The sequence below is a fragment of the Anomalospiza imberbis genome, chromosome Z (genome assembly GCF_031753505.1).
Source record: "Anomalospiza imberbis isolate Cuckoo-Finch-1a 21T00152 chromosome Z, ASM3175350v1, whole genome shotgun sequence".
Lineage (NCBI taxonomy): Eukaryota > Metazoa > Chordata > Aves > Passeriformes > Viduidae > Anomalospiza > Anomalospiza imberbis.
Window position 1 is genome coordinate 694366 of NC_089721.1, and position 20505 is coordinate 714870.

Genomic DNA, 20505 nt, shown 5'->3' on the forward strand with positions numbered 1-20505 from the left:
CCAATATAACAGACACCTGGTATGGTTTTGTAGGTTATAAATTAGCTTATGCTCCCCACTTTAGTAATGTCACAAACCACTTTAACAAATCTTACTTATTAAAAAGCATTCCTTTAATAAGATAATGGCTGTCTAGGGGAATTGGTAACAGAATAGAGGAACCCTTTCCATTTTAATATTTGAAATCTTGCCAGGTAATTAGATCCCTTGCCTATTTGATGGCAGATATGGAGTGAGTTTGGTTTCAGTCCAAGTTCTAGCAGATGTATTGCTAAAATCGGAGTTGATAGACACCACTGTTGGCAAACTGGGGTGAGATGGTTGGTGCTGAATTGATTCAAGACTGAACTCCTGTGTCCACGGCAGATTATGTAGGCAAGGGCTGAGTCATTTTGCATTAATTCTGTGAACAAATGGCCACGTATAATTTTTGGGGCTGCTAGTGTGTGATATGACAAGTTAACAGCTGCTAACCATAACAATTTGCTGCATCTTTAGACTCACAGCATAGAATCCTAGACTGGTTTGGGTTGGAAGGGACCTTAGAGCCCATCTTGTTCCAACCCCTTGCATGTGCAGGGATGCCTTCCACTATCCCAGGTAGCTCTAGACAAGTGAATATTAGGTGTGTGCATTGTTTTATAATTATGGTGTCTGATACACTGTAAAGCTTCCAGAAAAACAATGCAGTGCATCTGTCAAAACAAGTCACGATGCAGGTACTCAGATACTCTTCAATGTAGGATTTTTTTCATCTATTATCACCTTAAAAAAAACAGTCAGAAAATCTCAGAAATTATCAGCAACTTTAAACGCTTCATGGGAAAAGCTGGAAAAAATTCAGAAAATCATCACTGAAAAGTCAACAGTATGTTTTTGTAGGTATTTTGATTTTTTTTCAATACCAACATTTGAAACTGCTCTTATTTTTGCTCTTCATGCTGCTTCTTTGTGATCTCTACTGACAAGTTACTGACATCTTTGTCCAATCCTCTCGTTTTTATTGGGCCAGTAGATAAGGATAAGCAGCAACCAACTGAGAAGAGCCATTTTAATTGCTCGTTAAGGCAGGCTGAGCCAGACCCAAAAAGAATTGGGAGGGCTGGGAGGGCTACTGAACAAAGAAATCATGACCTCCTAACTACAATCCTGTGGTGGAAAAGGGTAATTCAGTCTTAGACGTGATAATGAGATAAAGGGACTTGAGTACAGGAGTTGACTGTCCTTCCCTGTATGGCAAGAGTGGTGCTGATACACTGTGTGCTAGTCTGGTCTTGTACTTCCAGACTGTACTTCCAATAGTCTGTAACTAAAAATAGTTACAGACTATTGAAAAATGGATCCGTGTTGAGAAACATGGAAGGTTTTTTTGCTTTTAAGTTAACAATAACACTGTGAGAGGTCTGGGAAGCTAACTAGCTGGTCAGAGAAGAGCTTGGGGAGCACCAGGATGTGTATGTGCCTTCATAAAGGGGAATCCTTGAAAAAAAACAGGAATCTCTGCTTGCAGAGAGGGATGGTAAGAATTAAAGCCTGGAGGTTGATTCCCACCATCCGGAGATATGGGAGAAAAACAGTAAGGTCATTAATCTGGAGTCAAAATGATCTTTGAAGGAGGGTGGAGGACTTTTTGGAGGCATGTGGTGTAAATCAGTGGCCTCTTTGTACAGAGGCAGTTGGATGAATGGGGTGTAAGGTATAGAGGTGCTGTGTGAGAGATCACGTCCACAGGCAGCTCAGAGCTCATCCTAAACTTTAGAGGGTTTTGCAGGTTGTTCCTGTTTCACTGCACTCAGTGCATCCCATATGTTGTGTTTTCCCCTATTTTAATTTGTCTCCCTTTCTGTGCCCAGGAAGCGTCACCAGAAGGTGCTCTGTAACATTTCATAAGGATTTTTTGAAATGTGTCTCTGCTCTTTTTCAACTTTAGAGTAACTTGTAAATTAAAAGTTTGTTTTTCTTAGCTGGTACAACAGATACTGTCTCAGCTCACTTCCTCATTTGTATGTATATCCCTCTGTCAGTTATAGCTAAATACCTTCACCTTCTGTTGGGCTTCGTGTGGTATTGTTAATGAAGAACCTTTTTTTGCTTTTAATATAATTCTGCTTGGCAAAATGAATAGCATCTTTGTGTGTCCTTCATGACTTCATTTTTTAAAATAACTGGATTAAATATCTGATGCTAGAGAATCTTCTCTTAGAGAAGTTTCATCTAGTATTTGGCTGTCCTTCTCAAAGTGCTTGCAGGGATCCTCTAGAAAGTGATGGGACAGGTGAAACAGAGAGCAGTTAACACTTTTTTTGATAAGCATAGTGTTCTGGTCTGTGGATGGGAGACTGTCAAACCTTTTTCTGTTTGAAAGAGCAATTAACACCAGTATTGCAAGTAAGTATACCAGTTAGATTCCTGCGTGTAAGGAATGAGCTATTCGATGTGTTTTCTTTGGCTGCTGAGTTGAGATTTTGTTGCTGCTCAACATGATTGGAATGAAATAACATACATAGTGATGTATTTATATCAGCTGATGCTACAGCAATATTTTTTCCTGTAGTATAAATTTGTCTTAAGCAGGTTGCTGCTTGTATTTTGTTGAGTACTAAAGACAATCTATTTTTAAACTTTACTGGGGAAACCAACTTTGGACTGGATATAGCACCTGCAATTTTCAGTGTCTGTTTTTACCTGCCACTTGTTTTGGGGATTAAAAGTAACTTGTTAATGGTGGCTGTTTCTTGCCAGTTAAAAGCTGCTCCTGAGGGAGGAGTGTTACTAGTGGTGCAGTAGAGGTAGTGTGATGGCTGTAAGAAAAGGGTCAGCAATACAAAAGAAGTGGTGGCTGTCTTCTCAATATAAGGTTGGATAAAACCATTGTGTAAGAAGATAGGTATAAAAGTTTTAATGTATGTATGCAGCATAGAAGTATAGAAATGTATGTTGGTTGAAAGTCTAGATAAATTTTAATATAATTATAATATTAACTGAGAGGATTCTTCTTTTTTGGAGGAATCCATCTCTTCCAGAATCCTCCCAAGACTCCTTCCAGGCATCTCTCAGGGTTCAATTATCTTTGAATTCCTCTAGAGACCTGAGACCCAGGCTTCAGCCCCAGACTTCTTCAAGGAAATTATTTAAAAGCCTCCCTCTTTTGATGAAAACTGTCTCCTCCAGGTTCCTCCCAAGACTCCTCACAGGCATCTCCTAGAGTATTTTGAATTTTATATTTTCATATGATTAGAGTTTTAATTGAATCTTTATTGTAACTTTTTATAGAAGTGCTGGCTTGTTAACTAGTTTTTGTTTTGAGAACAGTAATACTTGTCCTACAGGTGCGTGTGCACCACAGCAATCAGTATACAAAGAAAGACATCTTGTAAGGAGGAAGGATTATGGAAAGTGTACAAATTGGTTCTGGTTCCATCCAGAAATGGCACATAAGAGAGAATTAAGTTGCCATATGCCTCCCTGAGTTTTGTCCAGTGTGTAGGTGGCACAGAGCCTGAAAAAGGAGTGGAAAGGGAAATATAGCCAAAGGAGTAGAGGTTTTGGAAGCAGCAGAGGTTTTTTTGGGGCAGGAGGACTGATTGCCATGATCTGGAGTGCCAGACTACTCTTCAGTAGCAAGTATGGAGCTTTAGTAACAACACTTTCACATATTGGCTTGTAGGGGAATGGCTGCAATGTCTCAGTATCATGTATTTTAAAATGTAGTTTTAAAATACATGATACTGGAGGACTTGGAGCACTTGAGACCATGAACGGACTTCTTCAGTTACAATTAGCATTAATGTGCATAGACAGAGGAGATATTTTGAGCTGTTCTGAACGAGTATGTTTTGCCAGAGTGGTTTGTATGGTTTAACACAACCAGACTGAATCACAATTACCTTTAAAGGTCCCTTCCAACCCAAACCATCCTGTACTTCCATCTGAGCTCTGTCTGGAAAACTAAGAAGTTGTTCCAGTGGTTACCTTTAGCAAGGCTTTTGTTGTTCTCCCTGCAAAGTTGTAAATACAATTCTTCATTAGTTTTATGTTGCTTCAGCTCTATCCAGCTTATTATAATAACTCTTGGAATTGGAAATGACAGAGCTTTTACAGTACAAAGATACATGTAAGTGTTGGAGAAGGAAACAATTTGAATGGTGGACCAACACAGTGATATTTGCCTCTCTTTCTCCCCATCCAATGAAAAGGACTTTTTTTTGTCTATATGTTAATTAGAAGTTGTAGGGAAAACCTGGTCTTTACTCAAGACTGATATTCAGAAAACATAAAGATGATACACTAGTTTCCACTGGGGAGAGAGGTTTCTGAAGGATCCTTTGAAACGGCAAGAGAAGGATGTTTGCAACATGTATTTAAAAAAAATTTTTCTTTTAATATTTATTTAATATTAATAAAAATATTACTGTAAGTATATTCTCCTTCTGCTTCTGTTGTCATCTTGTCTTGACCCTGACCAAAGCATGTGTCAAAATGTTTTGGTGGCCTGCAGCATTCAGATCAATCTCATTTCATTCTAATAAAAACTGGTTTAACATGTCCCAACTGTTTTGAGGATGGTTGACTGTAAGAGAACATTTTGGTAACTTCAGAGGCTTGTGAAGCACTTGGTGTCCTGGCTTCTTACCAGAATAGGTTTCACATGATTCATCCAGCTGCATTTGGCCTGTTTTGAAAAACAGCAAATTTTTAGGTGTCTAGAATCTTCTTGGAACTGAGGGCTTTCTCCAGTTCCTTTTTCCAGGGCTTTTTTGTGATTTCAGCCTATTTCTGCAGCCCAGGGAAGCCACGTTGTACTGAGCCAGTAGAAAGCTAATTTTCATTTGGTAAAGAGACAATGTTTGCATCTGGATTAACTTTAGACTAGCATTCAGGTATGCTTGCTGTTGCAATGAAATCTCATTTTCCTTATTATTGCAAGGCTTTGGCTTAAGCTGTTCATCCTGGTGGAAATGTTGCAAGACCTTGGGCTGAACTCTAATCATAATGATCAGTCAGTTCTCTTTGGCTGCGTGTTATCTAAAATTGGAAAAACAGGCTTCTTCTAGTCTTAACCCAACCCAAACTGGGGTTTTTTTCTGGCATTATCTTCACACAACAAAATGGGATTTAACTTTCATGTCTCAAAATACCTCTGTTCACCTCAGCTTTGATGTGCTCGGCTAGATTTGAGGAGGAAGGGCTTTTCAGAGAAGGCTTGTGGTAGCACAGATGGGTAGAAACAACTGTTTTCCTGCTTGGTCTGGTGAAAATCTTGTTTAACAATTCTTGTTTCCCTGTAGTATAGAGAGGAGGACTGAAGTGTTTGAAGGTTATGATAACTGGTATGGCTGGGAATCTCATTTGTTAGGGATCGAAACTCCGTTTCTGACGACAAGGAAACACTTGTTTAGACTCTCTTGTGAGGCAAGATAAAGCAGATGCAAGGTGTTTGGACACTGTATATCACTCCTCAGGGGTGGTTGTTTCAAGAGGGAGGAATTGATATGAATTATCAAGGGCACGGCAATACATGGGACCTTCAGAGCCTCCTCTGTTTAGTATCTGAGGTATTTGAAGACTAAACTGATACACGCATTTTTCCTTCCCTAAAGGTTCTGCCAATTCTTGAAATTCTGTATCACGTTGAAGAAAGGAATTCACACCACGTTTACATGGCCCTTATCATTTTGCTGATCCTCACAGAGGATGATGGCTTCAACCGATCAATTCATGAAGTGGTGAGTTGCTGTTTTGGTAAATAATCCTTCAGCTCTAAAGATAATCTAAATATTTACTTCCAAGAAGATACCTCGGCAAATCTGTTCCCTCAGCAGAGGCTGTATGAGCTCATCCAGATTTGACGGCATATACATCTTTTTTTTGTAAGAAGAAGGAACCTGAAGACTGCTTTCAAAGCTTCTCCCAAGTGAAATGCACAAATACACTGCCTCCTGTAGAGAAACTGCTACAAATATCTCTTTTTCTGTCATTTTTGGTGTTCCCTGTTACAAATTAGCCTAGTAATAGCTGGGCAGTCTGCCTCAAAGGTGCTGAATGTTTGCCATGGAAGTGGAGGGCCTAGGAGAGAGGAAAAAAACAGGAAACCTTTTTTATTTTTTATTTCTCCTGAAAAACTTTTCTTAACTAGTGTGATGCAACCTTTAGCTGGAGTTGTATTTTCCGTACTAAATGTTACTTCCTTACTTGGCACTTCTTTTTCTGTCTCTCTGTTAGATTAATTTCTATTTTATGTTGTCCATATAACAGGATCCAAATTTTTACTAGTTTTGATGGACCTTGACCATCTGTGCAGGAGAATACCTTGGACAATTATGTCCTAGTTTCCCAGCTTCTAAAACTATGATACTCCATGAGGTATTTGCACTGATTTAATTTAATTTTTTGACTGGGACACAGAAATTCTCTTTTGGGGAAATTACTATCTTTGTGGAATTATTGAAATGCAAAATGCTAAAAGCAAGTTTCAAGGTTCCTAAACAGAACCCAGGTGAATTTCCAGACTTACAGTATTTTTTTCTCTGAAATTTCATATTATTTAGTTTAGCTCTGTGTGTAGAAAGCAGGAAGAGATGATTTAAATGCAATTTCCTGGGAATACCTTTTTGGAAGCAGCTTTTAGGAGCACCTATAGTAACCATGCAGATGACTGAAATATTTTCTTGAAGCTTTTTTCTGCCTCAATTTTGTGTGCCTTGAACCTGTACATGTGCACCAGAGGTGTACATGTATGATGCGTATTTTTAGGTTCCATGTCACTCAGTTATTCTCTCTCATAAACTGGGTTGGTTGAGAGTTGGAATTCAGCAGGCAAGGTGTCATTCCTGCCTCAGTCTCTTCCCCTATCACTCTTCGTTCATTTTAGAGGCTTTACACAATAAATAAATTCAATAAGTCTTCCAATAAATTCCTTACTGGATGAGTAAAAGTGGAAGATTTCCCTAAAATTCCTTAATGAGGATCCAGCTGTGGAATGAAAACATAAATCAAGTTTTATGTCTGGTTTGTCCTGCCTTTCAGCTAACCCTGCCAACAGAGTTGTAGTGTTCGCTTGCAATGTGGGTATTGGTTTACTACTTGTATCTTAATAGAAACACAAACCCCACCTTGTTCCTTTTACCCTGCACTGATATTTTTTTTAGTCGTGCCTTTGCTTCTGCCATTTTCTTCACAGTTCTTTTGATTTTACTTCAGATGTTCAGTAACTGCTTATTTTCCTCTGTGGTTGTGTTTTCCTGCTCTGTACTGCCTGGTTCCATTTGTTAATAGTGCTTTGTGTCCAGAGTTTTGCTGGATTTGGTTCTTAGGTGGATAATGAGAGGTGGCTGTGAGGTGCTGCAGGCCTGTCTGTGTAAGCTTCTCCTACACATTCCTACAGATCCTGAGGAGGGAAATAAGTGTAAGGGAAAAAAAGTTTCAAAGTCATACTTATAAATGCATTCCTCTCACTCATATCTTTGAATTAATTAAATAGATGTTTTCAGGTATGAATGAGCAAGTTACTGTTCAAAAATTCTAGTATTAAGTATGAAATTAGTCTCATACTTGCTTAAGTATTAAGTAGGAGACTCCACATCTCCTAAAGCCTAAGAGGGTATTATAGGTCTGCAGAATGATGGGAGTCAGAAAATCTGTGTAGGCCTTTCTGTAAAATGTAAGCATCTAGCATCATTGAACCTTATGCATGCAAGTACATACCAAATTTTAGCAGTTACAGCAGAATTTTTTTATTCTCTCCATCACCTGGGTAAAAGATGAAGAAAAAAAGATGTGCTATATTTTAGTTCGACCTGTTTTTCTCTCTGCTATGTATCCTGTACTGTTCTTACAAGAACCATGACTATACAGTTCATTTATGGGCTGTTTTCCTTTGTGGCATTTAACTCACATTTATTTATTGATTTTTGGGATTAATTTTAGTGAGCAAAATTTTATAAATCTAGTGATTATACCAACTGGTAAGGAGCTCAGGAAACCACAGAAACTCTTTTTGACTGCTGTAGGATGCTGAAGCATTTTTATAGGGCCTGTCCCTGCAATTGGTTTAATGCAGGTGGGTCACTGTAACCACATAGAACTCAATTTCTTTCACTAATAATAACAATAATTATAATAGCAGAGTAAACAAGTAAATGTGAGAATTCCCCAGAGGGACAAGTATTGGTGATCTTTTGTCTCAGATTTATGAAGTTCTAAATAAAATTACATCAGACATCAAAATAACATCATATGGTATTTTATGTAGCAGTAACCTTATTGTGCTACTGTAGCACTTTATGCTGTAGTAAATGGTGATACACTGTAAATCACGACTTAACTGTGTTTATTTTTAGTGTGTTAGAAAATATCTCATGAGCAAAGTTGTGGGAAACTGAGAATCTCACTGCTTGGTATGTGTAGAACTGAGCCCCTGCTCTTGCATCTTTGCAGTTTGTGCTCCCTAAATTGGAACTATCCAAGAGCCTGGTATTCAGAAGAATACTCAATCAAAACATTTTAATTGTTTTTAAAATTATTCTTGCAAGACCACCCCAGAGACTAAGCTTTTTTCTTTTTTCACCTGTTTAATGTTAACTGCAAACCAATGAGGTTGGTCAGTGGTGGCACTAGTTCCAGGTAAATGATTTTGAAATTTAAGGTATTCTCATGCTTCATGCCTCTGAAACCCAAAATGGATGGTGGTGGTTGCTGCTGTTGTTTTTGAAATAGCCGTTTCACTGCTTACCAGCTCAGGTTGCTTTCCCCAGTGTAGGGGAGAGGTAACAGATTCTGGTATGTAACTTTATAACTGTGAATTTATATATATATTTTTTTTAAGAATAATGTACTATTTCAAGGAATAGTTATCTCAGTAACTGTCTTTTTTCCCAGGCTGGTGTTTTCCGAGTTTCAGGGAAGTTTTCACTGAAGGTTTCTGGGGTGAGACTGGAACATTAACATGTCTTTGTCCATGCTTTCAGCTGTCAGCGTGTTACTTAATGAGGCCTGGTAACTTCATGTTTTGCATTAGGAATCTGAAATTTGGCAGGTGGCCTTTGTGCCAGGGGTCTGCTGATGATAATATGACTAAATGTGACCAAATGATCAGTCTCTGGGCACGGGGAGCAGTCTGTTTCCATCTGCGCAGCAGAGACATAGCCGGAGGTGGCCTGACGTCTGTGAAAACTGAGTATTCTCATTTTGTTGCTCCCAGAGCCATCTGGGCTGTGTGCATCCTCCCGTGCCCAGGGATCACATTATCAGCTGAGATAGGCAGGGACAAGCTGCAGCTTGTGCAAGTGCAGCTCCCAGTTCCTGTGGGACAGGACTGTGCTCCCAGGGATGTTTCTGCTGCTGCTTGCCAGGGGTTGAAACCACAAAGAACCTTGGAAAAGCACTGCAAGGCCATCGAGTCCAAACATTCCCCCAGCACTGCCAAGGCCACCAATGACCCAAGTCCCCAGGTGCCTCGTCCACATGTTGAGGCAAATGTGTAAGAATGGGAGCCCTGATGTGACAGCAGCTGGGAGAAATTTGTAACAGGCTGGGACTGGCTGTGCATGGAACATGCAACATGGAACATGCACAGTATGGGAGAGGGATAAGAGTTAAACAAGAAGTAGGTAAGATTTTGGGATGCTGAGAAGAGAGATGAATAAAGAGGCAGGATAGGAACAGAGTGACAAAAAGCTGAGGAAGGTGAAGTCAGCTTCTTTTTGATGAGAGACTGGGATGGGCAGGGTAGGACAAAGGAGAATAGCTTCACCCTGACAGAAGGCAGGATTAGATGGGATATTGGGAAGAAATTCTTCCCTGTGAAGGTGGTGAGGCCCTGGCCCAGGGTGGCCAGAGCAGCTGTGGCTGCCCCTGGATCCCTGGAAGTGTGCAGGGCCAAGTTAGAAAGGGCTTAGAGCAACCTGGGATAGTGCAAGGTGGATTGAGCTGTTAAGTCCTTTCTAACACAAACCATTCTGTGGTACTGTGATGATAAGGTGTGGGTGGGGGGATGGAAGCAGGTAAAAGAAAGAGCTGAGAAGGAATGGGGTCTGGGAGGGCAAGGAGGTGGAAATAAGCTACAGGGAGGGAAAACACAAAGGGTGATGGCTTCTATATACAAGAGAGATCCCTGGTGGATGAGAAGGATGTGTCTGGAGATGTTGGAGGGCTCAAGGTACTACTTGAGACTACTTAACTTGTCCCTGTCCCGTTCCTCTTGTCCCACTGGGACACCCTGTGGGAGAGAGCACATGATGGAATCTGCTCTCAGTTCCAGCAAAGAGTGAATCATGAACATCCACTTTGGTTGGTGAAGTGCAGGGATGTGCCCCACAAAATAGGACCAAAGAGGGTGGGAGGAAACATGGGGATTGTTTTATTTGTAGGAGGAGGTTGCTTTGCTGTTTCACTCATGAATCAGTGTCTACAAAAACTAACTAACTAGAAATTTAATCAGTTAAGTTGACGGTTATTTGGCCAGGATAAGCGTGTTTTGTCTAAGAGGGGAAAAAAAAAACCAAAAAAACAAAAAAAACCCCAAACTCTTGGGTATCATTTCAGAGCAAATTGAGTGAAATTATTTCTTCAATAATCATCAGGAAATACGTCCCTTTATGTACTATTGTTTTCAATTTACATTGTGTGTCATGACAAAATAAATAGTATTTTATACTACCCATTTTTGTAGCTGTATTTTGTCTTTTAAAAAGTCTGTTACATTTTCAATAAGCATGTAAAAGTCAGGAAATTAAATGTGCAACCACAACTTATCCCTGCTATATTTATGTATTACTGAGAGTAACCATTATTTAATGATCATATATTATATTCTTCATATAACAATATGTTTTTCTTCTGGAAAGTTCCAGTGCTGAGCTTGAGATATTTGAGCTTGAAATTTATTTCTTTATATAAAATCTTCTCTTGAGAACAGGTATATTCACATAGTCAGAAATAAGCTGTTATTAAGAAATTACAATTAAGGCAACCAGGATGAATGTCTACACTTATGTTAGCATTTTGCATTTGTGAAGGAACCCATGAACTTGCTATATCTTACCATATGTTTATGCTTAGCAGCCTTGGGATGATCAAGTTCTCCACTAGCAGAGTATCTTCTTGAAGTTCATACGTGTGATTCATTAATTACTTACGCTAACAGCTTTTGAAATTTTCAGTTGCCTTTTTTTGTGAAAAAATGTGTGGATTTTGCTTTGTCTTTCAGGCATTTCCTGTTAATCATCTATGTTGTTCATCCTGACTAGTTGTCCTTGTTTACTGAAACTCCTTGGATGACTTGTTTTCATTTATACCATCATCACTTTGTCTTAAAATAGTATTAGTGACTTGTTATAACCAGAAATTATATTGGTTTCCACATCCACTCATCGCCTGCTATTTGTGGAAACCGTTCTTGTAGTGATTTCATGTTTCCTATTCATTCCACAGCCTTGACCATTCTCCCCTTAAATACCTCTCAAGTCTTTCCGTCCTCCCCATATTCTGATTTTTTGATCCTTTTAGCAAAAGGTGTTTACTACACTTCAGCCTGTACCTGGGGATGTTTTGTCACCCTTGCCGTAAAATAGTGTTTTCCCCATCTATAGGTTACAGTCATTGGCTTCATTTTAGCTTCCTTGTGGGGAAATAGCAAGGTGCTGACAAAGAGCCAGATACTGGGCAGCATGTAATAATGGAGATGCTTTTAAAAATTTATTTTTAAATTTATTTCAGGGAACTGAATTTTTATTTTATCTCTTAATATATAATAAAAAATATTTTTATATCTCAAACTTTAAGCTTGAATAACTCAACAAACATGAATCATAATAATGATACCATTTCAAATATCTCTTGTACTGTGAAAGAGCTTCCAGAGGTACAGACTCAGCAAATGGTTTGGGTTGGAAGAGACCTTAAAGTTCATCTCGGGGTTCCTCCATCTGCCATGGGCAGGGACAACTTCCACTAGCCCAGGTTGCTCAAAGTCCAGCCTGGCCTTGGACACTCCCAGGGATCCAGGGTCAGCCCCAGCTGCTCTGGGCACCCTGTGCCAGGGCCTGCCCACCCTCCCAGCCAGCAATTCCTGGTTCCCAATATCCCATCTGTGCCTGCCCTCTGGCAGTGGCAGCCACTGCCTGTGTGCTGTCCCTGCATGCCTTGTCCCCAGTCCCTCTGCAGCTCTCCTCCAGTCTCTCTTCTCTTTCTGAAGTTACACAGGGCGATAGCTTTGTGTGCAGTAGTCCTTGTTAAACATATTTATGTTTTGACTGAGAACAACCCTGAATTTATAGAGGATCTTTTCCATGTTTTTAGGACAGTTCCTGTTGAGTCATTTTTACCAGTCCTTCAAGGCAGGGTGTTGGGTACATGTGTTTCCTCCATGTAGGTTGGCTGGCTACAAGGAAAGAGTGGATTGATTCTCTTTCTGCAGTACACTTGGAAATGGTGATTAACTTCATCCACCCTGATAGTGGAGGGCAGTGAAAGACACAAAGCTCTTAATCTAGTGGATGACTTTCTCTTAGTATTAGAGGAAGAGACTTCATACTTTTCAGGGGAAAGGCTTCAATGTGAAGCCAACACACTGTTGATCTGCCCCTGACCTTCAGTGTGTGTGCTCTTGCCCATCAGCCAGAGCTCCTGTGTTGAGCCCTCTCTTGCCCAGCCAGTGATGAGGGAAAATGGCAAGACTTTGGCAGAATTATTCAGGTGTCTTGGGTGTAAATGGAGACTTTATAAAGTGTCAAAGATAAAGATGAGTATGTAAGTGTGGTGGCACAGGGCATAGAAGTTAGCAAAGTGCCAAGTGTAGTCATCTTTCTACACTTGCTGTATTTCCATATGACTTAAAGTTCATGAGATCTACTAGGTGATAATGCTGCAGAGGTCTGACTTTTTTTTTCTTTTGTTAATTTTGTTTTAATTATGCTTTGGAGTACAAAATTTAAGTAACATTTGAGACTGGAAACTAGTTTTCATGTCTGAAGGAATGTGAGACTCCAGACAGCTTCCTATGTTCTTATTCAGACCTAGGTGCTGAAGAGCCTTTTTCTTTTATTTTTTTCTTTTTGCAGATACTGAAAAACATTACTTGGTATGCTGAGCGTGTCCTAACAGAGATCTCACTTGGGAGTCTTCTGATACTGGTTGTGATAAGAACCATCCAGTACAACATGACACGGACAAGGGTAAGAGTTGTGTTGAGCACTTGTGAATTCCTGACCTCAGCAGCTTAAATTCCATTTCAGACAGGGAGTGGGATTTTATTAATTCTATTGCAACCAGTTGGCATCTGGTTTTGCAGGAAGGAAGAAAATAGATCAGCTGTGTTAACTAAGTGTTTGTGAACTTGTAACACAATTTCTGTGTTGTCTTCCAGTTCATTGAATGTGGTTCTCTAAAGACCTTCATTCAGGCATCAAGCTCATCTTCAGCTGAGAAGAAAGAGTTTGTTAGTTTCATGAGAAGAAGTGATTCCTTTTAGGCTGTTTACCTCTCTGAATGACTTAAAAGTGGGAATTTCAGGTCTATTTATTGTTAGTTTTTTAGGAAGTGTGACAGGGTCTGGGCCAGCAGACCTCTTTGAGCTCTGGCAAAGCAAAACTACTTTAACTTTAGAGCCTTATAGCCTGGATTGATTTTGTGCATTTTTCAATGCACAATAGGTTTTTCACCATTTTTGCAAGCACAAACATAGTGTCACGCACTTCTGAATATTTTCAGCAATTAAAGGCACAGAATTTTTTACATTAAACAGTAGCCAAAGCATTAAATGTAATTTAAACTGCAAAAAATAAGGATGTTACTTTTATGATAAAAAGAATTGGAAGGAACGAGAACAAATTTGGCATATATTCGTAATATTTAGAATCTATTGTGTTATGTAAATGAATATTTTAGACTTGGATAAGGAAATTAATCCCCTTTGGATTGGATAAGCAGGCAGGTTTCATTCTGTGAGAACCCTTGACTTTGAAAGGGCCATCAGATAAATGCTTATCTGGCCAAATGATTTCAGGGATGCTGAAATGGGGACCAGTGCTCTGAAGTAAGGTATGGTTGTAGTTGTGGGATATATGGAATGGTGTGAAAGAGTCAAAAGGGAGATGAGTTATGAAGTAGGAAGTTTTAGGATAAGACTACAAAAGGGAGAGAGAGAAAGGTAGAGAGGAGGAAAATGTCTTTGTGTATATGTTACAGCTGTGGTGCAACTGTAAATGAACACTGAAAGACAAATACAGACATATCTACACATATATATGTGTATATACTCTGAAATTTGTATGGAATCACTCTTTTATAAGCCTTATATTTTAAGAAAACATGTTTGAACACCACCAAGTATATACACTTTGCATTTCTGCCTGTTCTTTAAAAACAAAATATATTACTCAGTCTTTTGAATTACTCCTGCCAGAGGTGTCAGTGCATATCCAACGAACAGTTTGATGTGTTGGTTTTTTTATCTTTCCTCTTCTTTCTGACAGGACAAATACCTTCACACAAATTGTCTGGCAGCCTTAGCAAATATGTCGGCACAGTTCCGCTCGCTTCATCAGTATGCTGCTCAGAGGATCATCAGGTAAATATAAAGACTCTACTGGAAAATCATCTTTACTGGAACTCTGGAGTAGAGAAGCTTGAGTTTTGTATGCCTTAGTAGTGCAGAAACATTAATTTTATATGCCTTAGTAGATACCAACAAACTAAACAGCAGAAATGATAACTGAGTAACCAAGTAATCCCATAATAAATTTTACTTGCTCTATACTTGAACCTGCTCTGAATGAACAGTAAAAATACTAGTTTCTCTGTCTGAGAAACTTCTGCCTTTTGATCCTCTTAACAGAACAGCTCAATACCTGCCTTCAAAACAGAATGTTTTGAGGGGTTTGTGTGAATTACAAATTCAGTCAGGTACTCAATTATTATAAAAATGCACTGAGTGGTGGTTCTGAAGTACTGTACAGTGTGGATTCTCTGCTTATTTCTTCCTGCATATTTGGCAAAAGGTCTGTTTTTAAAATCAGACATAATTAAATGATCATTTTGTGACAATACCCTGCAAATATGGGCAATAAAGCCTAAACATATACTTTCCAAATGATTAAGTTTATTATCCTGTATAGTAGCCAATAGTCAGTATCTGCTCTGGTTCTCAAACAAGGCCAGAACTTTGAAGAAGCAGATATTGAAGTTGGTCCTTCCTATTGTGTTTCTTTGCTGCACAGCACATTGTAAAGGCAGGTAACCCTGCGCCAGGCATCCTTCTCATCTTGGCAGCCAGCCCTGCTCCACGCTCCAAGGGAAACTGGGAAGGTCTTTTTTAATGTGATCTGGAATAAATTGTTACAGGGCTTGTCAGGTACAGACTTGCGTGCCAAAAATAATAATTGTGTACCTGTACACTTTGTCAAGGACTGGGTTAACATGACACACAGCTTGTTCTTAAGGATTTAATTCTCTCCAAGACACTTCTCCTTTGAAAATGGTTGGTGGTATAAGTAGGACAGGTTACCAATGAATGCATTGTGTTGGTGCCTTTCACCTGCCTTGTACTTGCCCTCTCTTCATACCCTTGGCAGAAGTAAAGAGGGTTCAGAATTTGAAATGGAGCTATTTTCCCCTTACTTGCCACAGACATTGTCTCAAATATTTGCTGTGCTCATTTCTCAAATCATAGACTTGAAGTCTGAGTTTTCCAAGCCTTTGAAATGTTCTGAAATCGGAGATCCTGGTGTGGTATGAGATACAGTTCTCCAACTTTCAAAAACTTGGTTTAGTTCTTACTCATTTGCCACTTCAGAGCTTGTTCCTAGAATCCTGGGTTCTGATTTTGTTCTGTTTTATTCTTTGGTTGTTTCTGCAGCCCAAAGTGAGATGTGTTCTTCCTGGTATATTAGGGGCAGGAAGCAGTTACTTGTCTCAAGACCCAAGAACTTCTCTTTCACTCATTTCATGTAGCATTTTATCAAGATCCTCTGACATTTGGAAGCCTTATTCCTAATGACTCTCGACCTGCATAGTTACAACATAACTTTAACATTGCTGCTTGATTTTTAGCTGTGAAATTCTTATTGTAGGCAGACAGATTTGTTCTGCTGCTTGACACTGACAAGTGCAGAAAGAAGGCAAAGGAGTGAATGGCAGAAAACAAGGAAAAGAGATTCTGTCAAAGTGGAAGATCATCGAGTCCAGCTGTTGTAGTCCCCATCCTGGAGGTGTTTAAAAGCCATGAGGCACCTGGGAACATGAGTCAGTGGTAGCCTTGGGTAGTGCTGGGGGAATGGTTGGACTCAATGGTCTTCAAGAGCTTTTCCAGCCTAAATGGTTCTATAGTTCTATTCTATGATTCTATAAATCAGTCTGAGATCTCAGTGCATTTGGAGAATTGTAGACATGTTAGTCTGGTAGCACAGCAGAGAGAAGGATGCTAGCTATCCCAGCCACTGGGTGCTGGCAGGGTTGGAGCTGTATTGTTCTGCCTGGAAGTAATGTGTTGGTAGAGAAAATGGTCATACTTGTCAACTGAAGAAGCAAAACAAAGGCAATAAGATCTGTATTATGTATACTATGGCATTCTTACATAGTACAAAGGCATTCCATGCTGTTGCTTTTAAGCTTCTGTCTTATTGTAGCCAGGCACTCCATATTATTGTAAGTGGAAATTGAAATGAAGGAGGTGACTTTAGATTTGAAACAGAACCAGCGAAACAAGAGGAGTATTAGGGAAAGAGGATCTTATTCTGGAGTTAGAAAACTGAACATCTGGACAATAGGCAAAAATGACCACCAAGATGGGAATTTAATTTGTCGCTGTGATCATGATTGCTTGTAAATCAAAAGACACGACTTTAAAAATGTATTAAAATCTGTTGTAAAGTGTTCTGTGGGACTAGGACATAGGCAGGCTGGAAGGAAGAGCCAATTCCAGGAGCAGCCTGTCTTCTGTTAGACTTTAGTGCATTTTCTTCTCAGAAATTTTACAGCCCTGGGTTCCTTGGCAGATTTAATCACAATCGAGGAAGCATTTTAACCTGATTTCCTCTCAAAATACACTAGATTTGCTATGAAGTTTCAGTTACCTAGAAAAGCAGTACAAATTCATGGATTTCTTAAGGAGCTAGTATTTGAGTCATATATGGTTCTTCATTTTTCCACCTTAGGAAGTCTGTTATCCACAATTACTAAATTTTGCCAGCAGTGATGGACCCAGCTTTGTCCATGATACCAAAGCAGAATGTATATATTTATGCTTCTATTCTGCTTCACCATCAGAGTACAAGCATCTTAATCAGAAGGTGTTTTCTGCAAAGGAAAAACAAAATAGTACTTTATATTACATGAGGTATTTCAGGTTTTTTTCAGTATTATAGGTTTCTAAATCAAGTAGCTCTGAAACACTTAAAATCTGCTTAGCAATACAACTAAATAGACAGTCATAATTTAAACCTCACCAGATGCTCTAATGACTCCTTCCTTAATGTGAGAATTAATTCCATTTCCATGCAGGCTTTTTCCTAATCCTATTCTGAGTAGAGACAGCCAATTGTTTTAAATTCTGAAGACTATTTTCTGTGAAAGAATGAGCTGGGAATATTCGATGTAGTGCACTTAAGAGCTCAGTAAAATACAACTTCATAATGTTGGGTAATTTGTATCATGTTCCAGCAAAGGATGAAAATTGTCAGATTTGTGTAAATCTATCACAAGCAGCTGCTGGAAGTTAAAAATAGAAGTAATAGATGTTTCCTAGTAAGATCCAGGGTTCGCTTAATGTTGGATGTCCACTGTTGTAGATTGCCCTGACTTTGAAATCCTTGCCTTCTCTGATCCCTGTATGGGCCGTTCATTGACAAGTTGGACTCAATGATCCTTGTGACCCTTCCAGCTCAGAATATTCTGAGATTCTCTATGCACTGCTACCATGGGTTTGTGTTTAATTACTCAAGAGCTTTCTTATCAGCAGATTGCTGAGGGTGGTACTGCACTGCACTGTGGAGTGCTGCTGTTTGTAGTATCTTAAAATTATATTTAAATGTACCTGTATAGTAGTGCGGGTATTCAGTTTGTCACTTTACATTGCAAGTCAGTTGGCATTCATTCCTTTAACCTCTTTGACAACATCGTTCATTCATGATGCCTGGCTTTTCTGCAGCTTGCCTGACTGCTGTAGTATATGTAACACTTGGAGGGTCTTCCTCAGATCAGCTGTGTTATCTCCTCTCCATGTCATTCTAATAAAATTAATGAGGAGGGCTGCTCACTTCAGGCAAATGTTTTTCCTGTAGCTTCATGTGTTGGAATGTTTGCTGTTTCCTAAGCAGGCATATGCCACTAGAGGTTGCCATGCACCTCACTAATTAGACGTGGACTTTTAACATCAGATGACTTCATGGGGCTAGAAACATCCAGTTTTCCTTTTTTTCTACATTATCACCACAGCTGCTCGTGTGCAGGGCTGTGTGAGACACTAAGAATTCTGTTGGTTGCACTAGTGTTGATTTCTTTGGTAGTCACAGAGGTTTCAGTGAGATTCAGGGAATAACATGAGGAAAGAGGTTTGTGTAAATTCTTCTGATACTGGTAGGAGTCAGATGGAATAAGAGAAGAATGTGTGCTTTAAAGGGGTACAGATCAGAGACCTGTGTAACTTGTGCATGCTGTGGGATGCAGTAGGTTGTACTTGAGTGTCATCACAGCCCTGCTGTACCTGCTTGGAGAGCAAAGCTGGAGACCTGTGTACCAGCTGTAAACATTGTTTTTTTCTTTTTTTAAATAAGTTGAGTGGTATCCTTAAACATCAATACTTGTAAAGTCTGACTGCATTGCTGTAGTTCCTCGCATCTGAGAGGAGGATGAAGCCCTGAATTCCCTTTTTACTCTTCAGGAAAAAAAGTCTTCATCTTTTTGTAGGGTTGATTATGTTTCTTAAGCTACTATTGAAAATTGCTATCCTTGATGATACATACTGCTGTATTTGAGAAGTTTCAGCTCCCCAAGCAAACCATTTATTTGCTTTATGGTTCTCTATGTTAGTAATTTAATTTCTTTGGTATGGTTTCCTCTTACAGAAGTCTGATGGGATTTTATGAGCAAAAATGTTTATGACTCTTGTTTAGGAAAAAGAGTACAGGATGTTACTTTAAACAGTGCTTTTAAAGCCTGTTTATGCTGAACTAAAAATTGTCTTTAAGTTGTAATGTGTGAGTTTCTACAGGAACAATGTATTGCTACTGCAACGTATTTCATATGATCCCAGAAGAGTTTCAGTGGGAATGGATCCTAAAGCCCATCTTGTTCCACCTTCCATTCCATGGTCAGGGACGCCTTCCACTAGACTGGGTTCCTCAAAACTCTGTCCAATGTTTTCCTTAAAGTAAATGTGAATAAATTTTTTCCTTATACCTAATACAGCCCTGCCCTCTGGCAGTGGCAGCCACTGCCTGTGTGCTGTCCCTGCATGCCTTGTCCCCAGTCCCTCTGCAGCTCTCCTGGAGCCCCTTGAGGCCCTGGCAGGGGCTCTGAGCTCTCCCTGGAGCCTTCTCTTGTGCAGCTGCACAGCCCCAGCTGTGCCAGGCTGGCTCCAGAGCAGAGGGGCTCCAGCCCTGGCAGCAGCTCCGTGGCCTCCTCTGGGCTGGCTCCAGCAGCTCCACGTCCTTGTGCTGTTGGAGCCAGGGCTGGGGCAGCTCTGCAGGTGGGGTCTCAGCTGAGCCCAGGGCCAGAGGGGCAGAATCCCTTCCCCTGCCCTGCTGCCCACGCTGGGGATCAGCCCAGGGCAGGGGGGTTCAGGCTGGGGCAGGTCCAGCTCTCACCCACAGCACCCCCAGCTCCTTCTCCCAGGGCTGCTCTTGATCCATTCTCTGCTCAGAAAAGTTTGTGTGAATCACTGTGTTTCAACAAAAAAAAAATACTTACAGAGCAGCAAGACCTGTGCGATCTGACCCGTGTATTAGAGGCCACATTGAGCTGAAAACTCTGAAATTGTTAGTGTGTGAATGTGATGAAATTAAAATTTGCCAGTTGCTTAATAATATCATTTATCATTGCCAGTAATGAGATGTAATTGCTGGCTCAAAATTCTCTAGGCTGCTCACACAGGAAGATAAACAAATTTGTCTCCCACACAACTTCAGACTCTGTGAGCTTTCTGGTTTTCCTGACTTTTTTTCTTTGATGTCCACAGTGCTTTTGAGAAGCTCCGTAGCAGAGAGCTTCCTCGGCCATTGGAGAATAGCAATGGGATAGTTGGAGCAGAGAACTAGTGAGATGGAGTTCATAAAATCAAAGGTGAATCTTAAGGGGAAAAACTTGGAAGTATAATCCAGGTTGCTGCATGAATGCTTGAAACTTATTTGCTTTCCAGTTTCATTCTCATTTGGAAATGTGGGTATAGAACAGAAATGTTTCTTCTCATACAGGAGTTGTAACATTTAAATTACAAGATTTGAGCTAAATTGGCATTTTAGACTTCAACTGAGATGTCTAAATTGAGCAAATAGAATTAGGTTAATAGAGTAT

The 20505-nt window shown here is 39.8% G+C and overlaps 1 protein-coding gene across 10 annotated transcripts in view; it reads left to right on the forward strand.

The window, feature by feature from the left end:
- Positions 1-20505, forward strand: part of DYM (dymeclin) — a 210710-nt gene that overhangs the window by 81438 nt on the left and 108767 nt on the right. For all 10 annotated transcript variants that reach the window (XM_068177388.1, XM_068177390.1, XM_068177393.1 and 7 more), the window contains 3 exons: positions 5601-5726; positions 13059-13172; positions 14472-14566. In XM_068177388.1, the coding sequence (XP_068033489.1) occupies positions 5601-5726; positions 13059-13172; positions 14472-14566 (335 nt within the window). The remainder of the gene's footprint in view (positions 1-5600; positions 5727-13058; positions 13173-14471; positions 14567-20505) is intronic.